This window comes from Saccostrea echinata, unplaced genomic scaffold, assembly GCF_033153115.1.
Source record: "Saccostrea echinata isolate AGI-Se365-2 ecotype Australia unplaced genomic scaffold, CSIRO_AGI_Sech_v1 ptg000056l, whole genome shotgun sequence".
Taxonomy (NCBI): domain Eukaryota; kingdom Metazoa; phylum Mollusca; class Bivalvia; order Ostreida; family Ostreidae; genus Saccostrea; species Saccostrea echinata.
Window position 1 is genome coordinate 21,200,016 of NW_026889805.1, and position 19,524 is coordinate 21,219,539.

Genomic DNA, 19,524 nt, shown 5'->3' on the forward strand with positions numbered 1-19,524 from the left:
GTTAATTTGTGTAAATTTTCCTTCATGTTATAGAAATAGCTAAGAGGCTCTGATAACTTGGTTTATGCCTTGGATAAGGAAATCGTGCTAATATGTCGGCACATATTGGGGTAATCGCAGTTCTAGAAGGTATTTACCATTAATATTTATCCCCGATCACAGAAGCTTGCCATAGAAAGTTGTGTTGACCCCTACAACCTTACTACACTTTATCTCGATATCCGTGTAATCCTGACTCTTTACATAAAATACACTTTTACAGGAGTAAAACACGGTGAATTGTCGTTCATTTGATCTCAAATCTTGCTTGATTTGGGGTAAAGATTTTTGGATTTGTTCAAGATTGTTAACAATCCATGGCATTCATTAATGAAATAAATTGTAGAGCTCATCGAAAAATGTGGTGAGATCAATGGTTCTAGTGTATAGTATGTATTCTATTCAAACATAATTTTCATTTCAACTTTGCATTTTTGTGGCAATTCCATTTCCTATACTTTCAAAACACTCGCAGTACCATTCAAACACGTCTGGGAAGAAGGGGATAATGAGAAAGCTGACTTTATAATAATTTTATTTTGAGAAATTGAAGTAGGGAAGGGTGTACAATTAATATTAAGATTTTATTTGGAGGACGCTTCCTAAAACAAACCGAATTGGTCCCCTTACAAAGGGCTGTTGTGTGTGCCAAGCATGAATTTGACGCTTAGGGACAATTCATCATTGGTTCTATGGTCCTTTTGACCTAAAACGAAGTCATGACGCCTTAAAAATGTTTAATCCGATAATACATTTTCCCATCTTTTAAAAATACCCAATTTTTTTTATACACTGATGGGAAAATCAGTGATAAACAAATACTTAGACGAAGTAATACAAGTCATATATTAAATTTTTTTTAAGTTAGAGATTTCAAAAATGTTAATGAGTACATGTAATTAGGAATACACAATGCATCACAACTTTAGAATAAGTAATTGTCTTCTTGTTTCAAATCACGAGATCTCCAGGTGATTTAGAATACACCATTAACTTGAAATATGCCGTTTTATGTATTGAAAACGTTTGTCTTATACCGACTATTTAACCGTCTTTATTGACTGTTTGTAAACAACAAAAGGTTCGTTCAAGTACCAAAATATTTGTCTAATGGAGAGCTTAGAAATATATTACGTTAGTCTCGTCTATAGCTGGACTATATTTACCTTGATGTTACGTAAAACCATTGTACTTTTGACCATTATCCACAACAACCCCAATGATTAAACATAGAATAGTTTTATTCGATTGTTCCTGGCTGTCTTTTAGAAGCTCTTTTTTAGGAACCAACTGTTAAAGGAGAAAGATTACCTATCAAAGATCCCGATTGTCTTTTGTATGTATTGCAATAAGATCCATAATTTGAACAGCTAGATAACTTTGACTGAATCCTATTTTCAACAGTTACGTTACAACTGGTTTTATTTAACCTCACAGTAGACTAGAATTTAGCTTCCATTTCAATTAATGGAAGGCTCGACATATCTAAGGATAAATTGAAATTCTAGCATAGGGAATGAATATAATTTCTAAAACATTAAAATTCTATTACATCTGCTTTGGAATGTCTTCTTGAGAGCAAATAGGTCAAGAAAGTTTGTGCAGCGAAATGGTGTCGACTTGTATTGGAGTAGTCAGTTAGTGCATGGGACTCATTTGTCCGTCCTTCACAGACTTTGTAGTCCGACACGCATGCCTCTCCCGAAACCTGACACATTTAACGACATTATCATTGTAACATGTATAGGAATCCTTCCAAAAACCTTCAAGAATATCATTTTTCAAATATTAAAGGATCATGTTTAACAACGAAGACAATTGGCACTGCACAATAATATATATACAGTCTCTTATTGTTTCGCCGTCTTACGTGTATATATCTTCCCGCCTTTTGTGCCATAAATGGTCCTTTAATAGCATTGTTGTTATGTTTTCTGAAACAGATATAATTTTGTTGCAAGCATTTGACCCGGCTTAAATCCTTTGGATACCATTCCTTTAATGCTTTCGTTTTAATAAATGAAAAGTATTTCAATAAAAGTACAGCTGGCCGGGTTGCAAGTCAAGCGCAGAGATCGGGTTCGGAGTTCTCTTGCTCTTTCAATATCACAATGGAACTTATCAGCAGTATCACGCAACTTTAAAACTTTTATAATTTTTCTCACTTTTATGTTTTCAATTCTATGTGCATGTAAATCAGATTGTTGACAAAGAAACAATTTACATGAGACGCCCATCTGTTCTGTATTTTTGAGTCATCCTTTTGTGTGCCTTAAAATGCTTTTGCTTCATCATTCAATGCTTTGAGAAGACATAATAAAAATAGAATACTTCCTATTACAATATTTGCCATACATTTTAGTTGTTTTTCTTTTCTAAGAGTAATATGTCATTTTCCATTCCAGAAAGCCAAGAAACAAAGATATCGGTTTGCAGCATTAGTTGATGAATTGCGCAGCACAGAAAATGTGGAATATCAAACAACTTTACTGGAGTTTATTAACTGTATAATTGTATACGCTGACAAAATCCAAGATCGTGTGCGAATCAGGAACGAATTTTTTGGTGAGCCTCTTTTTAATGTTGACATTTTCCAAATATGTGCCATATGAAAGAACATTTGTCAAGTGATTCCAAAATGCCTGACTTCTGGTAAAAATCTCCCCCTGCCTTTATTTCAAAGTGTTCAATATCTGAAAAGAAAAAGCTGGACCTTGTCCTACATTTCAATTTATTGACATCCAAATGTCCCGATTTCTTTTAAAAACACAAAGATTGATAGACCTTTTACGCTAATCGGTTTTGGTATTAGAGGAGTTCCCGCAATATACGATAAGAACCCTTTGTGTATTTTGACCCTATCTCAATTTTTCATTCAGAGGATAGCAAAAAAAGTAATAGGTGAACCGATTGGGAATTATTTTTTTTTCTCGAAATCCTAAAACGAGTTTTCATGTTTTTCTTCTTTAAGAGGGATAAAAAATAACAAGTCTCGCCATGGGGCGAGAATGACGGTTGTCTGTAACTGATATGGGTCAAGCTTTGAATGGAAAGGGATTGTACCAAGATAATAAAGTACACATTTAAGTTGTGGGGTCCCTTCAAGCGTGTTTTAATTACCACATATAAATGTTTAGCATCAAATGTCTTAAACACAAAAGAAAGTGATATACATGAACTAGGATGGGATTCTAAAAGAAGAAATGAATGAAGTCCATTCAACTTATTCATTTCATTGAAAAGAATTTGTCAAACAGAGTAATTTAAAAATGAAGTCATGAAATTTGTCTTAACAATGAATATCATCAGTGCACAATTTCAAAACAGACATAAGTTAAGAAACTATGTAAAGTTTAAGGTATGTTTTTTTGTATTGTCAGCATTTTGTTCTTGTGTTGGTATAGATTATCTAAAGAGCTTTTAAAAGAAATTAAGAATTTGATTACACTTTAGAACCATTGCAGTGCAACAATTAAACCCAAACAAAATTTAATATGGTAATATAAGCCTACAAATCTCTCCATTGTCACTCACATGTCAAAACAACGCGGGTCAAAGGTCCTGGTGCTACGCCCAAGATACCAAGACGAGAACCAATAGAAAAAAAAAACAGAGGACACACGAATAGCCCCGACTGTGGTGCACTTAAGACATTTAGAGAATGAAACATAGACAATGGACTCTTTCTACAAAGAAACCCCAAAAATGCACATGGTCGTTAGTCTGCATCAAAGAGAACCTTGTTAAACACCAAGAGTCCTCTTTGGTGCAAACACTGTTGTAAAATACCATATAGTGTACCCGATAGGGGCAAGACATGAGTCATCCAACTCAGCGTGCTTTTTCCAAGGACCCCCTTACCTGCAGTTTATATAAACAATCGGGTTGTATATACTTTTTCTACTTCTTTAACACTGCACCAAACGTCAATAGGTTAAGCAGCTTCTTACTGTACACCCCACTTTCCGTCTTCGTAACCATTTTAACTGCATAATGTGACTTCTCACACTTCTATTAATTGTAAAGTCGTCGTTTAATTTAACGGTCATGATATCACCCTTATCTCTCTATTGAATAACTTTAATGAAGTTCTCAACTACAACTTTGTGAACAGAAAGACCAAGAGCTCTCGTTGCATCGTTTCAATGAAAAGGTGTGCTAATTGAGTGAGAAACCATTACACTTTTTTAATCTCAACAGGTTTACACATTCAATTAATTTTGGCGTTTAAAGCTAATTTAAAACCAACTTCAACACATGCCACCAAATGAAAAACATTTCCAAATGAAATTAACACAATGATATTAATCCATTTATCAGAGAATTAACTACATACACCTGAAGTAGGTTTGTCGACTTCAAGAGCACCCAGGTGTAATCTGACCAGGAATTTCGGCAATCCATGGAAGACATTGGAATTTTTAACCTTAACCTTTTTTTCATTACAAATATATAGATTTTTTAGTGCAGTGGCTTGCTTTCTGTCTCCAACACAGAACTGCATATTAGGGGGCATTGTCACGAACATTTGGTTTACGTTCTCTTGTCAGGGTTATAAAAATGTCTGGCTGTTCTCTGATTTCTTCCTCGTTAACACTTTCTTCTGGCATGTGAGAAAGCTAGAGGGGTAAACAGAACCTCTAATGACACCAGGAAATAAGATTCAAATCTCCTTCTTACTAATATTGGAGGATTTTTTTTTGCCTTGTCATTTTTGGCGATGGGTTCATGGTCCCGTGAAAAATTAGTTAACTTGTTTTGGTATTTTTTTTCATACGTTTGTAATTTTCGATATTTTTTCCTTAAAGTAAGTAAAATGTGTTTGGTTTCCAAACAATTTTAGTTCCTCTTTAATGAACAGGCTGTAAACATGATAATAAAAGATACATTTCGTTTTTTTATTTTATTTTCAGGTTTACGATTGCAAGAAATTTTAAACAGATTACGGTAAGTTTTATTTGTGCATTTATAAAAATTTCCTTAATTTATCCTCTGTATGGAGCAAAGGTTGTATGTGTTAAAAATTATGTAATTCTAAAACATATTCGTCCACATGCAATGATTTTGCATTCCGAAGAGCTATATACACGTCTGCTCATCGGCTAGGATGAAGCAATGCATCTCGTGCTGACAAATTATTAATGACATAAAATGGTTATTGACGTCTGCAAAGTGATTTGCTCCTACTTTTGACTGATTTTGCAAATCACATCCCTACTGTCTCTGTTGTTTCTCATCATGTGCCCAGAGATTTCAATTGTGCAAAAATCCAATGACGTCATCAATGGATTTAAGTGAACGTTTACTTTGGTACCGATCTGAGCTGTTTCACACATGTCCTTCAAGGTATGCGATCATTATGGTTAGAAAGTGACTAACTGTTTGTCGTGGGAGGGTTCCCTTTCGACTGCTTTTAATAATGTTTATTTTCCCTTTGACCAGTCCTCAAAAGCTCTTTTTGGCAATATTTACATAGGTTTGGTTAAAATAGAATTGAATTGATCCCTGGATAGCTGTCCGAAGCTATTTTTTCTGTCATGATTTTCAAAATCATATGATTCCTATTTCTTTTTATGAGACAAGTCTGGCCTTGAACGCCATTATTTAAAACTCTTTACCTGCATCATTTACCGTGCTTTAAAAATCATAGACAGATTTTTAGGGTAAAGTCAGAAAGTTATGAATGGACGAAATCCGATATGAATAAGAAGGGTGTGTAAAGTGTTTATTTCTCGAAATTGATTATCCATACCAAACCGCCATGACGGTATAAGGTATAGGTCGGACCTACTAGTATTACTGACTGTTCTTGTGCACGGTTTGAAGTTTTATCAAGGACAGGATTATGCAGAGCGTAGAATGTCGATCAATGCATATAAATAGCAGAATATCCTAGTCGTGTGCAGAATGACTGCTTTTTATCATAAATTTACAAACGATTAATCATATGTCATCATAACGGGTCTGCTGCATCTATGATATATATCTATATTTTTAAGCATAATTTATTATGAATTTCGCAACAGAAATATTAATCTTTATTGTAGGTTAGAAATTTTTGAGATTCGTTTGACTGAAAGGGAACGAAAAAGCAAAACGAAGTAATTTATTTGTATGACTCTAGTACATTTGCTGATTGTTGTCATGTGTTAGACGATATTTTTCTCCTCTGATATTTGAGAAGATTATCTGTCGAGGATTTTAGAGCAACTGTAGCGTATTAACCAGGCCAGAAGAAGATCGCGCAAAACCCCGTGTTATCTCGTAATCTCCACGAGAATAAAACAGGGTGTCAGGCGTTCACGTTACATCAACTTTTCATAATACATCCAGAATTATATATATTGTACAGATATTTTCCTTCTGTTCACTCAGGTTATTTCCTGTGATCAGTCGAACAAAGGGATATATAAATGTGGGTAATGGACTAAGCTAGTTCATCTATGTAACAAGAATACTAGTAATTTAAATGTGTTTTAAAATTCAACCTGTCAGCAATTTTGCACTCAAATTTAGACCTTTCCAAAACTGAAATCTTAGGAGATACCTGCAGCCAAAACTAATTACTTCAGACACCTGTAATATGTTGTTTTATTGGCAAATACATGTAAAGTATTCACTTCGACAAATATGATAGATAACATTTTTAAAAAGACATTTTATTCTATTGTTATTTGTTCCATGCACAATTAATCCTCAGATATCCGGGGATACTAGTTTACCTGTCTGCTCCAAAGATTAATGGTTCTTAATTCATAAATTCCCAATCAAGTTAACAAAACTTCGCTGGGAAACTTTGTACAAGGAAAAGAAAGGACACCCACTTATGAAATGACAGATTGATAACAATTGTAAGCTTTTTTTTGATGCTTGTGATTATGACTGTTTCTGCATGGTACACTTGACAGTAAGATCTGCCGCCCTATAAAAATCTTATTAGTTTATTCCATTAGTTCTTCTCCAGTTAATCGTGTTTGCTAACATCTCTGCTGACAAATTTTGTTTCGTTCTGTAGGCGGAAAGAAGAGCAAAAAGAAAGTGTGCTTACGCAGCTAGATGTGTTCGATCAGCATCGCGAGGAGGACGAGGAGGCAATGCCCGGGGCCAAGGGCGTGGATCTAAACAGCCCTCTAGATGTCTTCCATGCTATATACAACCAGGTGGGACTCTACAAACAAACAAACAAATCACAGAAACAAACAAAAACAAACAAATCACAGAAATAAACAAAGACATATTAACATGCTTGGGCCACTGTGTCATCACAATGTGGGGAAAAAATCCAAAAGACAGAAATAAATATATAAATATTATCCACACTTGAAACAAAATTTAAATGCGTTTTAATGGATGAACATGCGGCGAAGCTCTCATAAGTGGATATTATATTATTTTATTAATACTGCATTAGAGGTGTCTGTTCATTTTAAGGAACAAGAACTAATAACTAGCCAATAATGGTTTCTAGATAACAGTGTGATGTTTGAATTCTTACCCATCTGTCTAGCACCTTCTTCAAACTTTTACAAAATCATGGGGGAGTCGCCTTAGTGTCACGAAAATTAGTATGCTTAATGGCAGAGAAGCAAATAGTATTACAAGACAGACGTTTAATTACAAACAGATTAGTAAGACTAATTATTACAATGTGCTTTCATTTTAACACGAACCCATCACGTTACGCCATATTGTTTGCATTCTTTTGTCTTGCACTGTTAGAAGTTTGCCATTGGTTGTTTAGTTTAACTTCCCTTGGCGCGATCAGTGTGAATGTTGGCGTGTTTCCCGCTGACAAATATTTGAAAAAGAGAATGACTTATAACAACTCTTTTCAAACGATTTGATCTGTTCATCTCGACATTTCTGTTGATCTTTTTGTTTAAAACCTGGAGTGCTTGTAATTTCTCTTCCGGGAACATATACCAAATGCTTGATTTCTTCAAATTTTCTGATAAAAAATTAATACAGCTATCGAAGATACAGACGTTACCTCGATGAGACATAATGTAAACAAAACATCAAAGGGGACACCTGTCTGAGAGGACAAAACAAAAACAAGTATACTATGCCGAGTCATACCGTGTGCTGACCAAATAGAGACAGAGAGAAAACGCAGGGTTGTGTTTATTGCGATCATACAAACTGCAGTCTTTAGACAAAGAGATTAATTTAAATTGAGAGGATTTACCACACTCCTTTGGACAAAATACTTTGTGTTTAATCCACTTTGGCATATAAGCTAGCCTGGATTGACAATAATATGTGATTGACCGATGGACAATTACTAATCTGTGATTATGGTTAATTAGACCACCATAAGAGTGTTGTTTTTGGTTAATAAGAATTATGTGACTGATATGTCAGCTACAATGAGCACGCGGATGGTAATGACGAAGTTCATCTATTTTCCTTTTTTAAAGTATTATTATAATTCTTGAATTGCAAGTTGTACTTTTTTAAATTTTTTTGTTTTGTCTTGTTTTTTTTTAGATTGGTGATTCTCCACAGGAGCTGAGTTTCCTGACAACACTTCAGCACATGCTGAAAATTGACCCATCAGATTCCAATAGTGAATTAATATGGCAAACTCTCGAAAAACTTGTGTGCAAAGCGACATTAATAGAATCCACAGAGGATGCGCAAAAAATATTGATGGCGTCTCATCGAAAGCGGGAAAAATCTGTCGATGGACCATGCACGTGTTCTTGTCACAATGGGGAAAGAGCACGAGTGATGTCACCAAGGCGGACTAATAATGTATCTCTAACAGATCTTACCTCAACAGAAAGTGTTTCAACCAAAGACGCACCTCCCCCTCCGCCACCCCCTGCCCCAGCGCCACCACCGCCTCCAGGAATGGCGCCCCCACCTCCACCACCCCCACCCATGGCTCCTGGTATACCTCCACCCCCTCCTCCACCAGGAGGTCCCGCTGGGATACCTCCACCCCCTCCTTTGGGAGGTGCACGATTTCCTAGTGCTATGCCTCAGGCGAAACTACCTCAGCAAAATGTACCCAAACCTAAAGCCAAAATGAGGACTTTGCAATGGAGCAAAATTCCGGCCAGTAAAGTAATGTCGGGAAAGCCCAACATCTGGCAATCTGTTGGGAAGCGATTTAATGGATATGTGAAAGAAATGGACTTTAATAAGATGGAGGATCTGTTCAGTATCAGTGCTCCACCTGACAACTCGGAAAAAGTCGTCGGTGGAAATCTCTCAGAGAGACGGAAGCGGGAACTCACAGAGGTAGGGAAAGATAATTTAACTGGATATCATTTTACGTTGATATTCCACTTGTATCAGTAAGTTTCATTTCAAACGGGGTAACGCGGGTTTATATGCTTAACCTTGTAGTTGAATGACAAGATCTCTGCAGGGATTTTGTGTGTCATGATCGAGTGTCGTGCATTGTAAGCAAGGTTATAGGGATAATTACAATGGATAGCTTGACAGATTTGACAATTAGTCACCTGCACAAATTGCAACAAAAATTTACTTGCGATAAAGCCCTGATGCTATCAAAGACAATGACATTCCTTAAAAACAATACAGCACATGTAGCCCTCTAATCAAAAAACTTTATCACTATGTTATCATCACATCAAAGTTGATCTACTTATCATGGATCCTTAGCATTGTTCTGGGTATTTAGCCCGACTCGAGGGGAGGTCTCTTTGCAGTAAGGTCACCATTGGAAACGGGATTTGTCCCTCACCCTCTGACGAAGGAAGCTGGCTCGACCGAGAACTATGTGTACCGACCGACACACACTTTTTGTCTATTATATGTATATGAATATACGACCGAATTGTTGAATCGTTGTCATGTTTTTATTGTTTTTGCCATTAACCCCCAATGACGACTAGCATATCTTATCTTTAATCACCTGAGTTATAAAACACAGTCCAATATTTTGGTTCAAATTTTAGGATACGTCTTGAAAAGCTCAGAAGTGTGGTTCAGTGAGAATCGCAAATAAGCGGTCAGCGACGCTAATTGCTATATAACTCTGTGTTTGCCTTTATTGGTTAATGAATTCATAAACCATGGATATGAAAAAAACCGCCGCTATATGTAGAAACGCGTGTTTTATTTATTTGCAAAAGGCAAAAACTGTTGGATACTGCAAACAAATTAAATGCCTGAATTTTGAAATAAAGCACTTTATAAAAATCCTACCAGATTTTTCTATCATCATAATTCCATTATCTTTTGAAAAGTTTAATGCTTGGCAACGTAAAAAATATTTATTTTTCGAGTATCAAATACAAGAAATATAGCTTTATTGTCAGGGCCCACTGATAACATTGATGATGATAAATTGAATAATAATTTAACTTTAATGTCAATGATAAACCTTTGTTTTTTATGCTGATGTTTTGGTCTAAAATTTAGTCTCATAGATTGGTCAAGACGCACGCAATAACCCCTCCCATAGGTAATGGTCAAGAAAATAACAACACACCTGTGTTTGACCGTGTGTATTATACCTGTAAACAATCAACGTCAAAATCAGCATGATCATAGCTTTATTTACGTAAACTACGTAACAACTGTTACATTTTCACAAATTTACATATACTTGGTAATAAGGTTACAAATATATAACAGCTCCTTAATGAAGTCAGCAAAAATCTGAAGTTGTTTAATGATCCTTTGTGCGGTTAAGTAGTGGAAAAATATTGTGACAGAGATTTCAGACCTGATTTGTTAATTTTATACCTGATTTGTGAATAGTTTCAATCCCTCGTAAGATTTAACGCTAGCATCATTTGGTTTGTCTGTAGAACAAGATCTTTCCATATATATATCCCCCTTAAATGAACCCAAGAAGGAACTGTGCAAAATCAAACTACATACACAGGCATATTAGTCTACGTTTCCTATCCATCACGTTTTCAAGTGTTAGATTAAAGAAAAAACAAAGTTACTAACTCAGTTTTACCAACAAATAACTCATTTACTTAGGGACGTCGCAGGGACCCAATGTATTCCTCAGTGTGAAACGCACGCGACGCATTGTCGCGCAATGTATCAGAAAGCCTGTCGAGTGACATTTTGTTTTCTTGCGAAAGTTTGATTATATTTTATTTACTTATAAAACACTCCATTCTTTGTAGATAAACTTATTGGAAGGAAAGAGAAGTCTGAATATCAATATCTCCCTAAAACAGTTCCGAATGTCAAACGAGGAAATTATAGAACTTCTCCGAGAAGGTCCGAGTGAAAAAATTGGTGCCGAGAAACTCAGGGGACTTTTGAAAATAATGCCGTACGCAGACGAGGTAAAACTAATTGTGTTAATCAGACGATAATATTTAAAAGTCGTTTTTTACACATTAATTATGTAAATTGCTGTTTTGTAAATAAATTGCTGTTTTGTAAATTTGTAAAGAATGAAATAAAAATTTACAAATTTATGTTTGTTTTAAAAAATTGTTTAATGTTTAAATAGATTGAACTACTTCGAAGTTACGAAGGTGACCGAGACAAGCTCGGTAGTGCCGAAAAATTCCTGCTGTGCCTTATGGATCTTCCTCAGTAAGTGTGAATGTGTTTGATTGATTTATCTTTTTCCTTTTTTTAATCGTAAAATAAACAGGGAAATGCAATTTTTACTTTTATTTAATTGATAGCTATAGGATACGTATCGAAGGTATGCTGATTAGGGAAGAGTTCACCAACGATATGGAATGGATCCGCCCCGCAATAGAAGCTGTAATCCTTGCCGCCAAAGGTATATTTACAATTACTATAGTTTCATGAATTAAAAGAAGATTTCTAAAGGAAAATGATATCAATCTGCATCGTGGACGCTTAGCCTAATGCATTCAATTCATCATGTATAGAATTATCATGTTTCACCCTGCTTAACCACTTATAGAATGTGTCCTTTTATTTTTTCTTCTTTTATTTAGATATTAAAGGAAATACCAAACTACATGAAGTGCTTTATCTAGTTTTGTTGGCAGGGAATTATTTAAACGCGGTAAGCAGTTACACTAACACTCCAAACACCCATCTCACGGTCAATTCGTCGTCCTAAAAAGTTAAGCCCCCCTCTACTAAATGTTTTCCTTTCTCCTTTTCGGAGTTAATCCTATTTCAATAAAATCAAAGTTTTGTGATTATTGTATATGAATGTTGGGAAAAAAATCACCCCATATTCTTGAACAAAAGGTGTGCATTTCAAAACTTGTTATTTGTAAATTCCTTTCCACAACATATTTTTTTAACATTAGACTTGGGGAAAATCTCAAATGAAAATTGGCTGAAGGACATAGATTGTCCATCGGCAATCCTTTAAAATTGCGATTTGGATTTCGAATTATCAATAATAAACATGTGCCTTCAAATGTGTTTTTGTCTTTGATAAAAATATTTTCAATTATGACTGAATGCATTTGAAAAAAAATTGAACTTTTTTAGGCCAACTCCAGCATTGGGGATGCTGCTGGGTTTAAACTTTCGTCCCTCATCAAACTTACAGACACACGGGCCAATAAACCAAGGATGAATCTCATGCATTATGTTGTCATGGTAATATCACGTGTCCTTGTTTTGCGCTTAATTTATTTATAAAAAACACTTCAATTCCGCAATTATTATCTGAATAAATATAACAATAGTTTTATATAATAAAATAGTAAGAATGACGAGGCAAATCTAAATATTTGAGAAAACTTGATAATTTGTATTTAAAAATCTGTTTACAGCAAGCAGAAGAAAAGAATCCTAACTGCTTAAACTTTCCAGAAGAGATGAAATACCTGAAAGACGCTTCCGTGTAAGTGTGCCGATAAAAACAAATCATCAATCCATGATCTATTGTTACAGATCTAAAAAAAAATGTCAGTAGCGACTGTCTGGAAAAACAACTGAAATGGGAAAAAATGCGTATAATGTATGTATATTTGTTTGTAGAGCTTCCGTGGAAAACTTGACCACTGACATCAACAATCTTGCCAACAAATTAAAGAATCTATCAGATCAAATGGGAAATGTCAACCAAGAATTCCGAGACCAAATCTCTGATTTCTTACAGGTAACGATTCTATTGTCAATATTTCTCCGACAATGCGGCTGAATTTTGTTGTTCATCCTTTAATGTTTCTCTATTGTTGTTGTAACAGGAGGCAAAATCAGAAATCGACGACCTGCAGGAAGACTTGAAAGATATTGAAAGTCTTCGACACGAACTAGCCGATTTCTTCTGTGAAGATATTAAAACGTTCAAACTGGAGGAGGCCTTCCGAACGATGCAAACTTTCTGCGAGCGATTTAAGAAGGCCATAGAGGTATGGTACAGATCTATATACAATATTATTTTTAAAATATTTTTTGCAATGTTGGATTGCATGGTATGTAATCTAGTGATGTAAATTTTTCTCATTTTATATTGTTCAGGAAAATAAACAAAGGAAGAAACATGAGGAAAAGTCAGCATTGCGCGAGAAACAAAAACAGCAGGAACGAAATAAGAAAAATACAGGTAAGTGTTTATCAAAATTTCTCACTTAATCCTTATACTGAAATATATATTTCCTTATCAAGATAGAAATTGACTTGGTATTATAATTATTTTTACTGTTATTTTCAGCTGAAATGCGTGCCAATCCTGATCAAACTCAAGCCAATGCCAACAATGATGATGGATCTATTGTGGACATGTTACTTGCTGACGTTCGAAGTGGATTTGCGAATCGAAAGTTTGGAGACAGTAACTTTTCCGTCACGAAAGTTAAAAAGGTTAACCTGGATGGGAATGACAATGTCACTGACGCAAAACCTGGCTTTGTTAGAGGAGGATTTGGAAGACGGAGCATGCGCAGTAAAAAGAGACAAGAAGAAGACGACTTTGCAGATTCAGAAAGTACCTGTAGCAGTCTTGAAGATGCGACGGATTTCAGAAAGTCTGAGGGTGCAAATAAAAATGAGTCATTAATGAACATTCTTACACAACCAGATGACAATTCTGACCAGCCTCAGTTTGAGCGGTATGGGTCCCTTCGTCGACGACGACAGGAACGAAAAGAAAACCGAAATCTGCTGGAAGTGTTTGATAGAGAACGTGCACCTTCTCCTAATGTGGATACTTCTAAACAATCAGAAGAAATCAAACGCGCTTCTACACTTTTAGTTGAAAAATCGGGCATAAACGAATTTGATACAAGTGATGTGCCATTCCGGCGAACAAAGAGCATGTATGACAAAACTACTCGAAGTTCTGCGAAAGCTTCGAATGAGTCTAAGGACACTGAAAGTGTTGTAGATAGAATCAAAAGAAAACTAGGCAGAAAAGATTCAGCATCTCCCACACCCGAAACACAAACTAGCATCACACCAACCAAACCAAAAGAGGAGACTTCAGAAGAACAACGAACAAGATGGAGAACTGGGATCACACCGACAGAAGGAAACAGAAATCTACCAATCATCGACGAAAAATCGCGACTAGAAACTCCAACAAGAGAACTGGAAAAGGCATCCAAGCAGGATGTTCAGGGAGAATCTGAAAATGCGGTGGAACGAGCCCGATCTCAAATGGCTCGACGTCTTAGTAAAAGAAATACTTTAGACCCCTCAGAAATCAAGCATCTACTTGAAATAGCCAACAACAACGCTAATCTAGGTGCTGGCAAAGCATCAGATGATAGCCAAAAGGTATCTGTTTCTGTCAAAACACAGTTAAATCGGCGCTGGATGAGTGACTTGGACAGAAAAGACATAGATCAGGTCCTCAAAGCTATAGAAGATTCTGAATCAAAGAAAGAAGTGAAAGAAAGCGAAACTTCTGGTTCTGAAACCGCTGTTCAAGCCCAAGTGACTCCTGTGTCGAAATCCGAAGATTCAAATACAGGTGGAGAAAGTGAAGCATTGAAAGCAAAACGTAAAATACGAAAACAGCGGTCCAATTTATCCCTTGATGATGTCAAACAGGCATTACATTCAAATAAAACTGAAGTGAATAATATGAAAAATTCACAAAGCTCAGGGGAACCTCCCCAAATAGAAAATATCAAACCAGGTTCTCCTCCACCCCCCGAAGTGCCTCCCCGTCGGTCAAGACAAAATAATGAAACTTTAAGCGAAAACAAAGTAGAAACTGAAAAGAAATCTAAAAAAGACTCGTCGAACTTAAGCAAAGCAGCTAAAATGGCTGCGAATCGAAAATTTCGTAATAAACGTTTTGGTGATAAAGATCGATCTGCCTCGGACGGACGTTGGAAAAGTGATGTACAAAAAGACACTGTTGATGAGGCTCTAAAAGAACATGGCATGAGCAGGTCAAAATCATATGATGAATCTGTCGCCCGCAAGGCAGTAAGTGAAAAGGAAGGTTTTTCACTTGTTAATCTGCAGATTGTGAACGGTGAAAAGATAAAATTCCGAAGAAGTGCTGGACGACTTGATTCGGAGAGTAAAAGAGGAGCCAAATATTTTCCAAGCAGTGACAGTGATACTGATAACATTCCTGATGGAACTTCCTCCCCAAGGAGACCATCCAGCTCCAAAAGTGACAGTCCCAAGAGTTCTAGTCGTTTATCAATCAAATCTACGAGTACATCGACTGAAACCCTCAGATGTGACACCCCGTACAGCGAAGCAGACGCTTCCTCTCCGGAACAAAAACGTAGGAACTCTGCTTTGCAAGACTTGTCTGTAGAGAACTCCATAACAGATACGCCAACTCTTCCGAAACGAGGCTTGAATTCTGAAAAGAGTTCTGTGAATACATCACAATCGGACAAACTGAATATTCAGGTACAGCCTGCAGATGAATTCGACGTTTCACCGATGGCCATCATGTCAAAATGGAAACAGAAACGCTCTACACAACGTAAAAGTGTATATGACAATCTTTCTGACCAAGAAAATCCTATATCACCTCGATTCACGAAAACAAACGATTCGTTCACTTTTGAGACTCATTCTCTTGGTAGTCCTCGTTCTCATCATGGAATACCTATAGTTCACAAATCAGAGAGCAGCAGTGATTCTACATCGATGAGGAACGACATTGGATCTCGATGTAGCTACGCCAGCAGTAGTGACAGTGCTCGTGATGAGGGATTTGAGACTATGTCTGGAACTGTGTCTCAGCGGACGTCATTGAGTAGTACACTTGAATCAGAATTAACACCGACATTCCCGCGAAAATTGTTCAATCTTAAGGCTTCAAAAAGTGTATCTCATGAGGATGTGAACGTACCACCTAAACAGATCATAGACGAAACCGTACAAAAGCAGTCAGAGCTGGATGCTCGTAAACAGAGGACGGAGTCCTGGACAGAAGCTGTGGTTGCTACAACAACAAACCTAAATAAAGAATCCAATCTTGACTCATCTATTGAATATTCAGCTTTATCCCCAGACAGCGGACACGGCACGTCAAAGGAAGACGTCTGGAGCGAGAATATTGACCTTGAAAATACAGTGAAAAACAAATCACAAAGTCCTGGTTCGTCGGTAAAAATGGCACCTTTAGCTACTCCTGAGAATGTGGAAAGATTGTCCCATAAGACAAAGGAACTTCCCAGTTATATGCGTAATACTGCAAGCAGCACAACTAAAGGCCGTCCGAGTTCTGCTGGATCAGACTCGAACCGAAACAAATCTGCAAGAAAAAGCACAACAAATCTCAATAAATCTCGCACAAGCGAATCAAATACAAGCATTGCATCTTCTGTTAGTGGCATATCCGAAAGTGGAACTCATGCAAAGACCAGTCCGAAAAGAAAAGTTTCTTCTAATGTCAGTCAACCAAATTCACGTTCAACGACGCCTCATCCTTTATCTCGTCCTACGACGCCAGCTCATGGGGCTTCAAGGCCGACAACTCCAGCTCATCATAATATTTCTCACACCTCCCCATCCAAAACTGCTGCAAGTGTGACAGCACGTCTCACTGCTTCTTCTTCGCCCAGCAAAGGATTTTCCAGAACCCAGTCATTGCGTCTACCAAAATCATCGAGACCGTCTTTGGGAACTTCTGTAGATACGACGAAAACTTCTACGACTACGTCTACTAAAGCGCCCAGGCGGTCATTTATGTCTCCCACTGCTTCGTCTCAGGCCCGAAAAGAAACCAGTGATACACCCCCACCCGTTCCACCACCGAGAACTGCTTCATCCGCTAATAAACCAGCTATAAAACCCGCCTCAGTCGTAACTTCAGTAAAACACAATGAAAAAAGCGCCAATTCAAAGCCAAAATCCACAAAAACAACAGTAGCTCCAAAGCCTGTGACTACGCCGTCTTCTTCTGTAGCCGACAGAGCCAGGTCTTCTAACGTTACAAAATCTTCCACGACTTCGCCTCTAACTAGACATGGAAGTCTTCGACTTCCACAGCGTTCAGCGAATAAACTTGTTTATCATGAGGATCCAATTCCCGAGAAAGAAACTTTAAAAGCAGAAAGTAAAACAAAATCATTTATGAGTAGAATCGGTGGAAGCAAGGTCAAACCAGAATCATCTGCAAAGTCTCCTAAATCTGACTCTCATGGCGGTCTCGCCACTGTGGCGGAACAGAGTGGTGAAGAGTCTATAACCACAAACAGCAAAGGCTCCATCATTAAACGCATCGTCAATAAAACATCCCCAAAAAAGTCAGCCGAAAAGACGTCGGATAAAAAGACAGCAAAAAAATGAACACAGACTGAATTTGACTAAAAAAAATCTGTGATAGGTTGTCTCTACGACCGTATAGTGCCAAACTAATCGTGAACATCCCCAAGTTCATGCGAGTCGCTGACCAGGTTGCAGGCGTAGTGTCGTAATTCCGGTGTGAAAGTGAGACCGGATGAAGAAAAAAAATAATAGTGCTAAAAAAAAAACTTATAGACACATATGAAGACGGTATATTTTATTGATATTATTTAAAATAGTGGCTAAAACACCATATGTAACTAGAAGTAATTTGACACAGGGGAGTCTGTATTCCCCATTATTATGTTGTAGGATTATTTTAAGAACGGAATGTTGACTGTTCAGTACAGAAGGGATGTTGAGGAAAAAGTGCATTTACCATGATATTTATTTTAAACTTCACAGACAATGTACAATGTGCTTCCATAGCTACACAGGTTGCTCATCTCCATAGACAATCCACTTCAGTGAATATCGTTGTCATCTGTTCTATCAACTCCGTCATATACTACTGGATATTTTGTTATACGTGTAAACTTATATTAACTTTTTGTCAAAAAATACTACACATATACATTGACCATTACTTGTTGCCTTTTTGTTACATAATGTTATTATCAATTAAAACTTGTACAAAATTAATTATGAGATCTCCTGTGCTCCTTGAAACAAAGTAAGTTCCGTTCTATAAGGAAATGTGACTCAAGATTAATTCCGGGGTAGGGGGCACGTATAATTTTATTTTTGCAGTTCTGTTGAAAAAACAACTTTCCTTCTCTCTTTGGGTGATTGTCTGCTTGTTACTAAATATTTTAAAAAAAAAAGATGCATACAGTTTTTCTCAAGAATTTTAAGTACCTAGTTGAAAAGAGGTTTTCTTTGTGATTGGGTATCACCGTATCAAAGTGTCATGTTGCGAGCGCAACACCTGTTGGAATAAAAATGAATTCTGCCAAAGACCTGCTCTTCCATTATGAAGGCCATAGATAGTGGTGGTTTGTATATTTACGAGGAAGCGATTCTCGTGTGTCATCGTATTTGATAGGGAGCCAAAACTGGACCGTAGTTGTTCTATTGAAAGGTTGTTTGTGTGAGAAGATGACTCAAGACTTTTATACATAATTCACCTTCTATGTTTGCGATTTCCTCAAAGTCATCGTTGCTTCAATAGTGGGTCATAAATTTTAATTTTTAAAGAAACAGGATGGAATAGACAAATAATTCATATTTTGCTCACTGAAATTTTGTAGGTTATGTGAAATAAAATGCATTTTTAGCTTGTTAAGAAGTAAACTTTAACATAAAGAGAATTTTAAATGACGTCTCAAGTTATGGTTGAGTTGAAATGTCGGAAAATATGTTAAAAGAAGGACTATTTTATGTAAAAAAAAAAAAAAAAAAAAAAAAAAAAATATTGACAGTGCATTTTGCATATGAATTTATTTAGTTTTGAAAAGATGAATATATTACATTGAAATCGATTCAATACTTTTGCCTGCCAGCGTAACGTTCTGTTACAATGATATTCTACTAAATGATATAAATTCTGTAATGATATATTTATAGGAGGATTAGGATGTGATTTTTCTTCCGTTAATGATATATTTGTCTCATTAGTGGAAAAAATTTGTATCATGATGTTGCGTAATATGATGGTTAATTAATGATACAATAATATCATTAACAGATACAACTTGAGTCATTCATCAATGCTTCAAAATATAGTCAGTGGATTTATATCATCAGTAGTTGTTTCGACTGTAATAAACTAAGGTATGAGCGTAAAAATTGTTTCAGGATAAAAAATAATTTCTTTGGTATATCTTAAGA

General features: G+C 36.4%; 1 protein-coding gene across 3 annotated transcripts in view; it reads left to right on the forward strand.

Moving 5' to 3' along the window:
- Positions 1-18,336, forward strand: part of LOC133173786 (formin-J-like) — a 133,237-nt gene extending 114,901 nt beyond the window's left edge. For 2 of the 3 annotated variants that reach the window (XM_061308824.1, XM_061308825.1), the window contains exons 11-22: positions 7,112-7,199; positions 8,530-9,288; positions 11,163-11,327; positions 11,498-11,583; positions 11,679-11,779; positions 11,961-12,031; positions 12,472-12,582; positions 12,759-12,829; positions 12,967-13,087; positions 13,176-13,340; positions 13,450-13,534; positions 13,643-18,336. In XM_061308824.1, coding sequence (XP_061164808.1) covers positions 7,112-7,199; positions 8,530-9,288; positions 11,163-11,327; positions 11,498-11,583; positions 11,679-11,779; positions 11,961-12,031; positions 12,472-12,582; positions 12,759-12,829; positions 12,967-13,087; positions 13,176-13,340; positions 13,450-13,534; positions 13,643-17,697 — 5,878 coding nt within the window. In that variant the 3' untranslated portion in view covers positions 17,698-18,336. Of the gene's footprint in view, positions 1-2,444; positions 2,605-4,952; positions 4,987-7,054; positions 7,200-8,529; positions 9,289-11,162; positions 11,328-11,497; positions 11,584-11,678; positions 11,780-11,960; positions 12,032-12,471; positions 12,583-12,758; positions 12,830-12,966; positions 13,088-13,175; positions 13,341-13,449; positions 13,535-13,642 lie in introns of all 3 variants that reach the window. The other variant, XM_061308826.1, reaches the window with a different exon arrangement.
- Positions 18,337-19,524: the final 1,188 nt, after the last annotated feature.